This window comes from Anolis carolinensis, unplaced genomic scaffold (assembly GCF_035594765.1).
Source record: "Anolis carolinensis isolate JA03-04 unplaced genomic scaffold, rAnoCar3.1.pri scaffold_18, whole genome shotgun sequence".
Lineage (NCBI taxonomy): Eukaryota > Metazoa > Chordata > Lepidosauria > Squamata > Dactyloidae > Anolis > Anolis carolinensis.
Window position 1 is genome coordinate 5,566,633 of NW_026943828.1, and position 12,590 is coordinate 5,579,222.

The 12,590-nt window shown below is 45.3% G+C and overlaps 3 protein-coding genes across 4 annotated transcripts in view; 2 read left to right on the top strand and 1 right to left on the bottom strand.

The window, feature by feature from the left end:
- Nucleotides 1-12,590, top strand: part of LOC134294681 (loricrin-like) — a 676,447-nt gene that overhangs the window by 333,599 nt on the left and 330,258 nt on the right. The gene's annotated exons all lie outside the window — the stretch shown is intronic.
- Nucleotides 1-12,590, bottom strand: part of LOC134294654 (zinc finger protein 658B-like) — a 334,996-nt gene that overhangs the window by 151,982 nt on the left and 170,424 nt on the right. The gene's annotated exons all lie outside the window — the stretch shown is intronic.
- Nucleotides 2,136-6,930, top strand: LOC134294680 (zinc finger protein 572-like). The gene has a single exon (XM_062966270.1). The coding sequence runs from the start codon at nucleotides 5,180-5,182 to the stop codon at nucleotides 6,230-6,232; it is 1,053 nt and encodes a 350-aa protein (XP_062822340.1). The 5' UTR covers nucleotides 2,136-5,179; the 3' UTR covers nucleotides 6,233-6,930.

Sequence of the window (12,590 nt, forward strand, 5' to 3'; positions counted from 1 at the left end):
TCTCTCCTGATGTTTTGCCTGCGTGTATGGTAGGCATCCTCAGAGGTTGTGAAATGTGTTGTAACGGAAGCAAGTGGGGTTTATATATCTGTGGAATGACCAGGGTCGTCGCCTGAGGCCTGGTCTGTGTTTGTGAGGCGGGAGGGCGGCGGATGGCGCAGAGAACGGAGAGACAGAGAGAGAGAGAGAGAGGTCTGTGGAGAGAAGGAGACTCGCTCGGGGTGCCGGGGAGGAGGCGGAAAGGGCCCGGGAGAGTGTGAGGCTCTCCGGAGGAGGGAGGACCACAACTCGGATTCTCACCTCCCAAGTCAGGTCTCCACAGGACGCCTCACGAACTTGAATGTCTGCTCCAGTTGTTTTCCTCCATCTGTCTGTCCTGTTGTGTTTCTATTATCCATCTGCTCTGTTGTTTATGTGATGCTAATACCTTGTCAGCCGCTTTGGGTCCCCTGAGAGAGAAGAGAGGGACATAGAGATTTGTTGTTGTTGTTATTATTATTATTATTAAACCAGGCTTGCATGCACAGCTGCCCATGTTGGGTCTGTGTGCCAAGTCTGGTCCAGATCTGACCTCAGCTGGGTTCAGCCCTTTCTGGCTATAAGTGAACTACAACTCCCAAAACCAAGGCCCATTCCCACAAACCCTTGTAGTATGTTCAGTTGGTCATGAGGCTTCTCTGTGCAAAGTGTGGTCCTGGTCCATTGTCAGTGGGGGTTACTTTTTCTCTGGATTCAGGTGAACTATAAGTCCCTTTTCCCCAAACTTGTCCAATATGTTCTTTTAGTTATGGGGGCTCTGTGTGCCAAGTGTGGTCCTGGTCCATCATTGGTGGGGTTTGACTGCAAGTGAACTATAAATCCCAGTACCTACTACTCCCAAATCTCCAGGAGAATTCCCGTGCAAACCCCCCAGTATTCAAATCTGGGCATATCAGGTATGGATGGCAAATGTGGTCCAGACCCATCATTGTTTGGGTTTATAGCGTTCTGGGTGTAGGTGAACTATAACTCCTATAAATTCCCCAGTAGGAGTCACAATGGTCTGACTTGATGCAAGGTAAACTTCAATCTCCCAAACTCGTGCAGTACGTTTAGTTGCAGCTCAATTTTGTTGTTTGTTTTGTAGACAGATTGGAAAGGGAAGGGGAGTAGGCGGGGTGATGCAAATTCCACAGCAGTGGAGAACTTTGGGATGCCTGCCTGTGGTGCAAGGACAGTAGGCGGGGTCATGCAAATTCCCTAGCAATGGAGAACCCTGGAATGCCTGCATGTGGTGGAAGAAATAGCAGAATGTAGGATGAAATTGTCCCCAAATGAAAGCATTCCTTGGGTGGTGGTTTGTAGTGGTTGGGGAGGACATTGGCAGGGGTTGGGCTACATGTTCATGGTGCTCGCTGTAACCTCAATGTCAATGCAAAGTAGTGACTTGCTAGCTTTTGAGCAGTGGGCAGTGTAGCCTGTTTGTGGAGGCTGGAGGCTGTCTGTTTGAGCGGACATGCGTGCCACATACACACATACGGGTCTTCACTTTTATTATGGATTTAGATTTAGAATTAGAATATAATTTAGATTTAGATTAGATAGATTTAGATATCGTTTATTTGTTATATATTTTTAATTGTGTTTTTACATTGGAATCCTTTTTTATGCTGGGCTTGGTTTCCACCCCAAGTCCCTTCAGGGAGAGAGATGTTGGTGGGATATAAGAATAAAGTTGTTATTATTGTTATTATTATTATTATTATTATGTACATACAATATATAGATGTCAAGATGTTTATTTTCCAATTCCCGATCACTTCCTTGTTCCTTCCTTTCTTCCTCCTCCTCTCCCTCCCTCCCTTCTTCCCTTTCTCCCTCCCTCCCTTCCTCCTCCCACCTTCATTCTTTCTTCCCTTCCTTCCTTCCCCCTTTTTTTCCGTGTCAGTAGCAACTTGAGTCGCTTCTGTAGTGAGAGAATTGGCTGTCTGCAAGGACGTTTGCCCAGGGGACGCCCAGATGTTTTGATGTCTTTACCATCCTTGTGGGAGGCTTCTCTCATGTCCCCGCATGGAGCTGGAGCTGGAGCTGATAGAGGGAGCTCATCTGCACTCTCCCCGGGTGGGATTCGAACCTGGCTGCTTTCAGGTCAGCAACCCAACCTTCAAGTCACAAGGCTTTAGTGCACTACGCAATCAGGGGCTCCATTCTTCCCCCTTATTTATATATTTATTTATTTAGGTAAAAAGGTTTCTCTCCCCCGGCGGTGCAGCAGATTAAACCGCTGAGCTGCTGAACTTGCTGACAGAAAGGCTGGCAGGTTTGAATCCGGGGAGAGGAGTGAGCGCCCGCTGTTAGCCCCAGCTTCCGCCAATCTAGCAGTTCGAAAACATGCAAATGTGAGAAGATCAATAGGTACCACTTCTGCGGGAAGGTAACAACGCTCCATGCAATCATGCCTGTGGCCACATGACCTAGGAAGTGTCTATGCACGATGCTGGCTCATTTGGTGATGGGTACAACCCCCAGAGTCGGACACGACTGGACTTCATGTCAGGGGAAACCTTTACCTTACTGTGTGTTCTGCACAATAGTGTGTTTTTGTGAGCCGCTCCTAGTTAGAGTTGTTGTATGTATTCCGGGCTGTACGGCCATGTTCCAGAAGTATTCTCTCCTGACGTTTCGCCCACATCTATGGCAGGCATCCTCAGAGGTTGTGAGGCATGGAGAAACTAGGCCAGTTAATATATATCTGTGGGAAGTCCAGGGTGTGAGAAGAGTTGTTTGTCAGTTGGAATGTTGCGTGAATGTTGCAGTTAATCACTCTAATTAGCATTGGAAAGGTTTGTCTCTTGCCTGGGGGACATCCTTTGTTCAGAAAGGAGGAAACCATGAAAATGAACAAAATCTGGCTACCAGTATTAAAAAACTCAAAAATCAGAACAGTAGATGGGAACCAACACTCTGAGGGCAGAGGAGCTCCAGGGATGACTAATGACTCTGAACAAAGAGTATGAAATTCGTGAAATGCAGTAGAACCTGCGGAAGGCCAGCTATCTGCAGTAACAATCCAACTGCAGAGCAGTGGTTCATCAAGCTGAACATAGATTACTCAGGTCAGTGGCCAGGGGTCTGAGCAGGTATCCCCCAGCTTCACTGACTTTCATTAATTTTCCATATAAACTATTTTCTTGGAAGAAGGTTAGCAAGAAAAAGGAAGAGGGAGGAAGAATAGAAGGAGGAGAGGAAGGAAGGAAGGAAGAAAATAAGCAGGAGGAGGAAGAATACAGGAAGGAGGAGAAGGATTAATTAAATCTTATTTTAAAAGCTCAAATCCAGTCAAAGATTATTTCAGATCACTGTCCAACTACAATAGACATAGAAAAAAGAAGCAGCAGGAGGAGGAATAGAGGAAGGAGGAGAAGGAAGAGAAGAAAAAAAGGAGGAGGAATAGAGGGGGAAGAAGGAGAAGAGCGAAAAGGTGGCCCCAGGTGTGGCTGCGGGTCAGAAGCGGAGAGGCATCCGTCCCTCCAAGTAATGGCTTGGGGGAGGCCGAGCTGTTGACCCCACAGAGGCCTGCCTGAAGCTGGGGCCCAAAGGGGCCCCCGAAGTGACCCGGGAATGGGTGGCTGGGCCGGAGAGGGTTGAAAGGCCTCCACCTTTCCCCATAGAAACCCCTTTTCTTTCCTTCCTTCCTTCCCTCCCTGGCGGTGTTAACTCCTCTCTCTCCTTCTCCTCCTCCTTACTTCAGGGAGGTGCCCACCTTCATTCAGTCACAAGGGACAAGGACTGCAAACGGTGAGGGCTGCCCATCAGCAACACCCGCTTCCCTCCTTCCCTCCCTCACCCAAGTATAAGTCAAGGGGGGCTTTTTCAGCATTAAAAACGTGCTGGAAAGGCCGGCTTATGCTTGAATATATACGGTATTTGTTTGTAGTTCTATCCTTACCATTAGAAACCTTCCTTCTATATCTTTCTTAACCATTTGGGGAGTTTGGGGAGATAGAATACCAGGCCATTTCTTTTGGAAGTTCTGCTTCTGTTGCTGAAAATCTTCCCCTGGATGGAGGAAAAAGAAGACAAGGAGAAGTGGGCAAAGGTGACAGGAGTTGGCAGGAAGGAGGCTTTGTGGCTGGAGCGGTGCCTGTCTTTGCATCTCATCATGGGGCTCTACCGAGGGAATGCATGGCCTGGATGGAACGTAGTTCAGCATGGACTCATTTTGTGAAGATCCCAACAAACCTCAATGTGGTTTTGAATTAGCCAGTTGGAGATGCAGGTCCTTGTTAGCTTGGAAGATTCATTTGGGAAATGTGGCCGGAGTGACCCTTTGAGATGCTGAGGAAGCAGAGTGGGGAGTCCCTGTGGCAGGGGAGATAATGACGTAATCAATAAAGAAATCCTTGTTCCTTTGAGCATTTAGCACAATGCTGGTAATTCACGGAAACCCATGATCCAGAATATGTTACACCCTTGAATAATGGAAGGAGTTCTGCCTGCCTGCCTGCCTTCTGTTCCTTTAACCACGTTTGGGTTTGACCCAATGAAATGGGTGTGGCCCTCCAATATTGGAAAAGGGTTCAGTTCTCTCCTTCAGTGATTCCTTCCTTCTCTTATCCTCTCCTTCTGTGTTTCCTCCCTTCCATCTTTCCTTTCTTCTTTCCTTTTTCGCTTTGTTTACCTTGAGCCAGAGGTATGCGGCTTCATGTCTAACCTTTTGCTTCTTCTTTCTTGACCAGGACGTGAGAGTTCTCTGGAGCCACCCCTGCCGTGATGGGAAACGAACCAGCTTCTAGTCGATATTAAGGATTTTGGAAACCAAAGTGCAGTAAGGAAACCAGTCCTCTAGGAAAAAGGATTCCTCTCAAGGGGCTGATCTTGCTGAATTCCTACATTCACTTTGGATTATACAGTAGAACCATAGAGTCGGAAGAGACTGCATGAGGCACCCAGTCCAGGCCTCTGCCGTGCAGGAAAAGCGCAAAGTACCCCTGACAGATGAGCATCTAGCCTCTGTTTAAAGGATTCCAAAGGAGCTTTCACTATATTTTGAGGCAGAGAGTTCCACCGCTGAACAACTCTTACAGTCAGGAAGTTTTTCTTAATGTTCAGATGGAATCTACTTTCCTGTAATTTCAACCCAGTGCTGCGAGTAATCAGAAAGGGAAAAACAAGAATCAAGTGTCCGTATTGGAATTAAATGTACATAGCACATAACACTGTTGACATGGAGGAAAAAGCATATAAATGTATCGAATGTGGAAAGAGCTTTAGTTGGCATGGAAATCTGAAGACACATCAAAGGACTCACACTGGGGAGAAACCCTATAACTGCCTGGAGTGTGGACAGAGCTTCACTCAGAAGGGAAACTTATATACACATCAAAGAACTCACACCTGGGAGAAACCCTATAACTGCCTGGAGTGTGGACACAGCTTTGCTCATAGTTCAGCTCTACGTAGACATCAAAGGATTCACACCGGGGAGAAACCCTATAACTGCCTGGAGTGTGGACAGAGGTTTACTCAGAAGGGACACTTACATTCACATCAAAGGACTCACACTGGGGAGAAACCCTATAACTGCCTGGAGTGTGGACAGAGCTTCACTCATAGTTCAGGTCTACGTTCACATCAACGGACTCACACTGGGGAGAAACCCTATAAATGCCTGGAGTGTGGACAGAGCTTTGCTCAGAGTGGAAATTTACGTTCACATCAAAGGACTCACACTGGGGAGAAACCCTATAAATGCCTCGAGTGTGGACAGAGCTTCTCTCATAATTCACATTTACATAGACATCAAAGGACTCACACTGGGGAGAAACCCTATAAATGCCTGGAGTGTGGACAGAGCTTTGCTCAGAGTGGAAATTTACGTTCACATCAAAGGACTCACACTGGGGAGAAACCCTATAAATGCCTCGAGTGTGGACAGAGCTTCTCTCATAATTCACATTTACATAGACATCAAAGGACTCACACTGGGGAGAAACCCTATAAATGCCTGGAGTGTGGACAGAGCTTTGCTCGGAGTGGAAATTTACGTTCACATCAAGGGACTCACACTGGGGAGAAACCCTATAAATGCCTGGAGTGTGGACAGAGCTTCTCTCATAATTCACATTTACATAGACATCAAAGGACTCACACTGGGGAGAAACCTTATAAATGCCTGGAGTGCGGACAGAGCTTTCCTCAGAGTGGAAATTTACGTTCACATCAAAGAACTCACACTGGGGAGAAACCATAGAAATGCATGGAGTGTGGACTGAGCTTTTCACGGAATAAGGTTATACATAAACATCATAGAATTCACCCTGGAGAGAATGATGTTAATTGACCCCAGAGTGTCATTCTAACATATACAAAAGCAACTCTTGCACATTTTGGAAATTCAAGCTCAAAGTTGGGACATTTCATCACATGTGGTGTATTGTAGAAAGATTGAACTAAAATATGTTCCATTCTGGAAGGAAACAAGGTTACATGAAACTAGAGTTTTATATGCTGAGAATGTTGGATGATCAATTAGGATGAAAGCATGGGTAGTTACTGCGAGATACTAAAGTGAGAATTGACAGGGATGGAAGGAATGTTTTATTCCAAAGCAAAAATAATGGCTTATGAAGATCTGCAAATTAGCCAAAACGAACAAACTGACAACAATGTGGGCAAATGTCAGTTGTAATATCTATTAATTGGAAGAGTGTTTTCAGAAATAGAAGTGTGGTTATATTATATTATCTAAAGGGAGAAGAATAATGAGAGATAAAAATTAACAGATCGAATGAGGCCTTTAGGCACGTATCCCTATCTGATTTCTAGTTCAGTTGTGTGTTTATGTAGGTAATTGTTTCGATAGTGTGTTTGTTTCTGATTTAGTTTTGTATCTCTTGTAGTTAGTTTCATGTTCAGTTGAAGCATTATATATAATTTCTGCATTTTTTGTATTGTTGCTTTTAATCTTTTTTATTATTATTATTTTTTTGCAAAAAAAGAGGGGGATTTAAAAGGGTCAAAACTGCTGAAACTGGAAGTGTGGATAGACCCGGTTTTAGCCCAAAATGGGGTTTTATGTTTAAATGCCTTTGGACATCATTTCCTTCCTCGGTGTTGGTGGCATGGGTTTGGCACCAGTCCAGCAGCTCAGTGGTTTAACTCTCTGGAGGCAAATTTGAATGCTGCAATTAGCCAGAATGAGTAGCACATAATGGCCTTTCAGCTTCAAAGCCTGGCTGCTTCCTCCCTGGGAAAATCCTAGGTGTTAACTGGCCCTGGTTGTTTCATGTCTGGAAATCCCCTGTTTTCAGAGTGTTGTTCTTTGCAATGTTTTCTGTTCTTCTACTGCCTGTGTAGATAAAGGAGTACCCATGTGCAGAGCTTGAGTGCACACTCTCAAAAAGAATGACTGTGGCCTTCACACAACAGAGGATTGGCCAGGCTTTGATGATGCAAGGCTATTCAGTACTATTCATGCTGGCCAACAAGGGATTCCCCTAGGTAGGAAGCAGCCAGGCAAGTGGGGTTTATATCCCTGTGGAATAATCTCCAGGGTGGGAGAAAGAACTCTCGTCTGTTGGAGGGAAGTATGAATGCTGCAATTAGCCAGAATGATTCGCATGTAATGGCCTTTCAGCTTCAAAGCCTGGCTGCTTCCTCCCTGGGGGAATCCTTTGTTGGGAGGTGTTAGCTGGCCCTGGTTACTTCATGTCTGGAATTCCCCTGTTTTCAGGGTGTTGCTCTTTATTTACTGCCCCCAATTTTAGAGATTATATTGTTCTGTATTATTATACCACAGTAATTATTATATATTATGTTTATAATCTTACGTTATCTGCTTAGAACTGGATTATATGTGGCCCCTTCTACACAGCTGCATAAAATCCACACTGAAGTGGATTATATGGCAGTGTGGAATCAAGATAATCCAGTTCAAAGCAGATGCTGTGGATTATGTGCCTCTGGGTTATATATCTGTGTGGAAGGGCCTTGAGTCTACACTGCCATATAATCCAGATCAAATCAGATTCTATAGGCAGTGTGGAAGAGGCCTAAGTGAACTCTACCTGTCTCCGAGGCGCTTCTATTGTCTGTGGCCCTGAGAAAACAGAGGATTTGCCAGACTTTGGTGATGGGAATCCTTTGTTGGGAGGTGTTAGCTGGCTCTGATTGTTTCCTGTGTGGAATTCCCGTTTTCAGAGTGTTGTTCTTTATTTAGTGTTCTTATTTTAAGAGATTGTATTGTTCTGTTATACCACAGTAATTTTTATATATTCTGATATTAGTGTTTTTGAATACTTGGAGCCAGATTGTATTCATTTTCACAGTTCACAGCAACATAATAATAATAATAATAATAATAATAATAATAATAATAATAGTAGTAGTAGTAGTAGTAGTAATAATGACTTTGGTAATACACACTGCTTCACTCCCTTCTCAGCTTCCTTTCTGGAAGAATCCTTTCTTGGGAGGTGTTAGCTGGCCCTGATTGTTTTCTTTCTGGAATTCCCAAATTTCCTGCTTTCAGCTTGTTGCTCTTTATTTACTGTCATGGTTTTAGAGATTCTGTTGTTTTGTATTATTATACCACAGTAATTATTTCATATTACACTAGAATCTCACTTATCCAACATTCGCTTATCCAATGTTCTGGATTACCCAACATAGTCTGCCTTTTAGTAGTCAATGTTTTTGTAGTCAATGTTTTAAATGCATTGTGATATTTTGGTGGTAAATTTGTAAATACAGTAATTACTACATAGCATTACTGCACATTGAAGTCTTTTTTTCTGTCAAATTTGTTGTATAACATGATGTTTTGGTGCTTAATTTGTATAATCGTTACCTAATTTGATGTTTAATAGGCTTTTCCTGAATCCCTTCTTATTATCTAATATATTATCCAACTTATCCAACGTTCTTCTGGCCTGTTTATGTTGGATAAGTGAGAGTCTACTGTATATTGATAATCTTATATTATCTGCTTAGAACTGGATTATATGAGGCCCCTTCTACACAGCTCTATAAAATGCACACTGAAGTGGATTATATGGCAGGTAGAATGAGGCTTTTAGGCACATATCCCTGTCTGTTAGTTCAATTGTGTGTCTATGTAGGTAACTGTTTCGTTAGTGCCTTTGTTTCTGATTTAGTTTTGTATCTCATGTAGTAGTTAGTTTCATGTGTAGTTGAAACATTCTATATAATTTCTGCCTTTTTTGTATTGTTGAAATCATGCAAAAATTGGAAGGTTAGAAGATTTGATTTATACAGATTTCAAGTTAATAACTTTAAAAAAAAAAGAAGATAAAATTTGGAAAGCCTGGGATGATGGAGCCTCTAAATGTTATAAGCTGAGCAGTGGAGGAGGCTCTGAGATGGAGGAGGCCTCTAGATGTTATAAGCTGAGCAGTGGAGGAGGCTCTGAGATGGAGGAGGCCACTAGATGTTATAAGCTGAGCAGTGGAGGAGGCTCTGAGATGGAGGAGGTCACTAGATGTTATAAGCTGAGCAGTGGAGGAGGCCCTGAGATGGAGGAGGTCACTAGATGTTATAAGCTGAGCAGTGGAGGAGGCTCTGAGATGGAGGAGGTCACTAGATGTTATAAGCTGAGCAGTGGAGGAGGCTCTGAGATGGAGGAGGTCACTAGATGTTATAAGCTGAGCAGTGGAGGAGGCTCTGAGATGGAGGAGGTCACTAGATGTTATAAGCTGAGCAGTGGAGGAGGCTCTGAGATGGAGGAGGTCACTAGATGTTATAAGCTGAACAGTGGAGGAGGCTCTGAGATGGAGGAGGTCACTAGATGTTATAAGCTGAGCAGTGGAGGAGGCTCTGAGATGGAGGAGGCCACTAGATGTTATAAGCTGAGCAGTGGAGGAGGCTCTGAGATGGAGGAGGCCACTAGATGTTATAAGCTGAGCAGTGGAGGAGGCTCTGAGATGGAGGAGGTCACTAGATGTTATAAGCTGAGCAGTGGAGGAGGCTCTGAGATGGAGGAGGTCACTAGATGTTATAAGCTGAGCAGTGGAGGAGGCTCTGAGATGGAGGAGGCCACTAGATGTTATAAGCTGAGCAGTGGAGGAGGCTCTGAGATGGAGGAGGTTACTAGATGTTATAAGCTGAACAGTGGAGGAGGCTCTGAGATGGAGGAGGTCACTAGATGTTATAAGCTGAGCAGTGGAGGAGGCTCTGAGATGGAGGAGGCCACTAGATGTTATAAGCTGAGCAGTGGAGGAGGCTCTGAGATGGAGGAGGCCACTAGATGTTATAAGCTGAGCAGTGGAGGAGGCTCTGAGATGGAGGAGGTCACTAGATGTTATAAGCTGAACAGTGGAGGAGGCTCTGAGATGGAGGAGGTCACTAGATGTTATAAGCTGAGCAGTGGAGGAGGCTCTGAGATGGAGGAGGTCACTAGATGTTATAAGCTGAGCAGTGGAGGAGGCTCTGAGATGGAGGAGGCCACTAGATGTTATAAGCTGAGCAGTGGAGGAGGCTCTGAGATGGAGGAGGCCACTAGATGTTATAAGCTGAGCAGTGGAGGAGGCTCTGAGATGGAGGAGGTCACTAGATGTTATAAGCTGAGCAGTGGAGGAGGCTCTGAGATGGAGGAGGTCACTAGATGTTATAAGCTGAGCAGTGGAGGAGGCTCTGAGATGGAGGAGGCCACTAGATGTTATAAGCTGAGCAGTGGAGGAGGCTCTGAGATGGAGGAGGTCACTAGATGTTATAAGCTGAACAGTGGAGGAGGCTCTTAGATGGAGGAGGTCACTAGATGTTATAAGCTGAGCAGTGGAGGAGGCTCTGAGATGGAGGAGGCCACTAGATGTTATAAGCTGAGCAGTGGAGGAGGCCCTGAGATGGAGGAGGCCTCTAGATGTTATAAGCTGAGCAGTGGAGGAGGCCCTGAGATGGAGGAGGTCACTAGATGTTATAAGCTGAGCAGTAGAGGAGGCTCTGAGATGGAGGAGGCCACTAGATGTTATAAGCTGAGCAGTGGAGGAGGCTCTGAGATGGAGGAGGTCTCTAGATGTTATAAGCTGAGCAGTGGAGGAGGCTCTGAGATGGAGGCGGCTGCTACATGTCAAAAGCACAGCGGACTCCTGTCGGAGCAATCTGCAGGGGCCACAAAGTGGAGGAAAGGTCTGTTGCGGCCCTGACGCCTACACGTCTTCATCTCCCTCCTCCTTCGCCTCTCCTGCTGTCTGTGCCCGGCTGGCTCTTTGGTGGAGGCCTCCTCCTCCTCCTCTTACTCCTTCTGCTCCTCCTCCTCTTCCTCCGGGAGGGCAGGAGGCGGGGTGGCCAGCGTAGTCCTGTGCTTTCTGAGTTGGCATGGTCCGTGGGGCTCTTCCCTGCCTTCTGCCTTCTCCCCAGGGCTGGAAGCCTCGGCAGCCCTGAGGGCAACGCAGGAGAACATGCTCTTCTTGAGCCTCCTGCACATCTTCCTCTCCCTTGAGAGTGGGGTGGGCACCACCTTCTCAGCCTCCTCCACCACAGGATTTCTGATTTCCTGGCCCAAGCCTGCGTCTGCCCCAGTCCTGCCACAATTTATTTTGATCTACACAGTCAAAGGCTTTAGAAGAGTCAATAAAACACAAATAGATGTTTTTCTGAAACTCCCAGCCTTCCTCCATTATCCAGCATTCGGATATGGGCCATTTGGTCTCTCGTTCCTCTGCCTTTTCTCAACCCAGCTTGTACATCTGGCAACTCTTGCTCCATGTTTTGCTGGGGTCTACCTGGCAGGATCTTGAGCATTACCTTGCTGCCATGTGAAATAAGTACCACTGTACGAAAGTCTGATCATTCTTTAGCGTTTCCCTTTTTTGGTATGGGGAAAGAAGTTGATTTTTTTTCCAGTCGGTCATTCCTGTGTTTTCCATATTTGCTGGCATATGGCATGCATCACCTTGACAGCATCGTCATTCAACGTTTTAAACCGTTCAGCTGGGATCCCGTCATCTCCTGCTGCCTTGCTATTAGCAATGCTTCTTAAGGCCCTTTCAACCTCATTCCTCAAGATGTCTGGTTCTAAACCATTCACCACACCGTCAAAAGCCATCCTTGATATTATCCTTCCTATACAGATCTTCTGTATAGACTGGCCTCCTTCTCTTGATCTCTTCAGCTTCGGTTAGGTCCTTGCCATCTTTGTTTTTGATCATGCCCATTTTTGCCTGAAATTTACCTCTGATGTTTCTAACCCTATGGAACTTAAGCGTGGGGCCAGCATTCCGAACAGAAGATGGGCTGGAGATGTTGTTATGGTTTTGGATATGGTTTGTGTAGTGTGAAATCTTCACTTGTGTTTAAAGCTAGTGTGTGCCTGCAATGTGCAATGCTTTGTATAGCATTCCAGTAGAGCAATAGTTAAATGCAGAGAAAGATTTATTGCTAGAGTGACCCTGTGTAGTTTCCGCAGATGTAGCCAGACGTAAGTCACTGTTGTGGAATGTGGGCGTCAACAGTTTTACTGATAATGGTCTTTGCTCGCCGCAAGCAAAAGAGCCGGACGTTGCAATGGTCCGAGCTGACTGTCCTGTGTAAATGAAGATAGATTGAGACAAAAAGGCAAATGTGTCTCGGTTAACTCTCACACTGTCAAATGT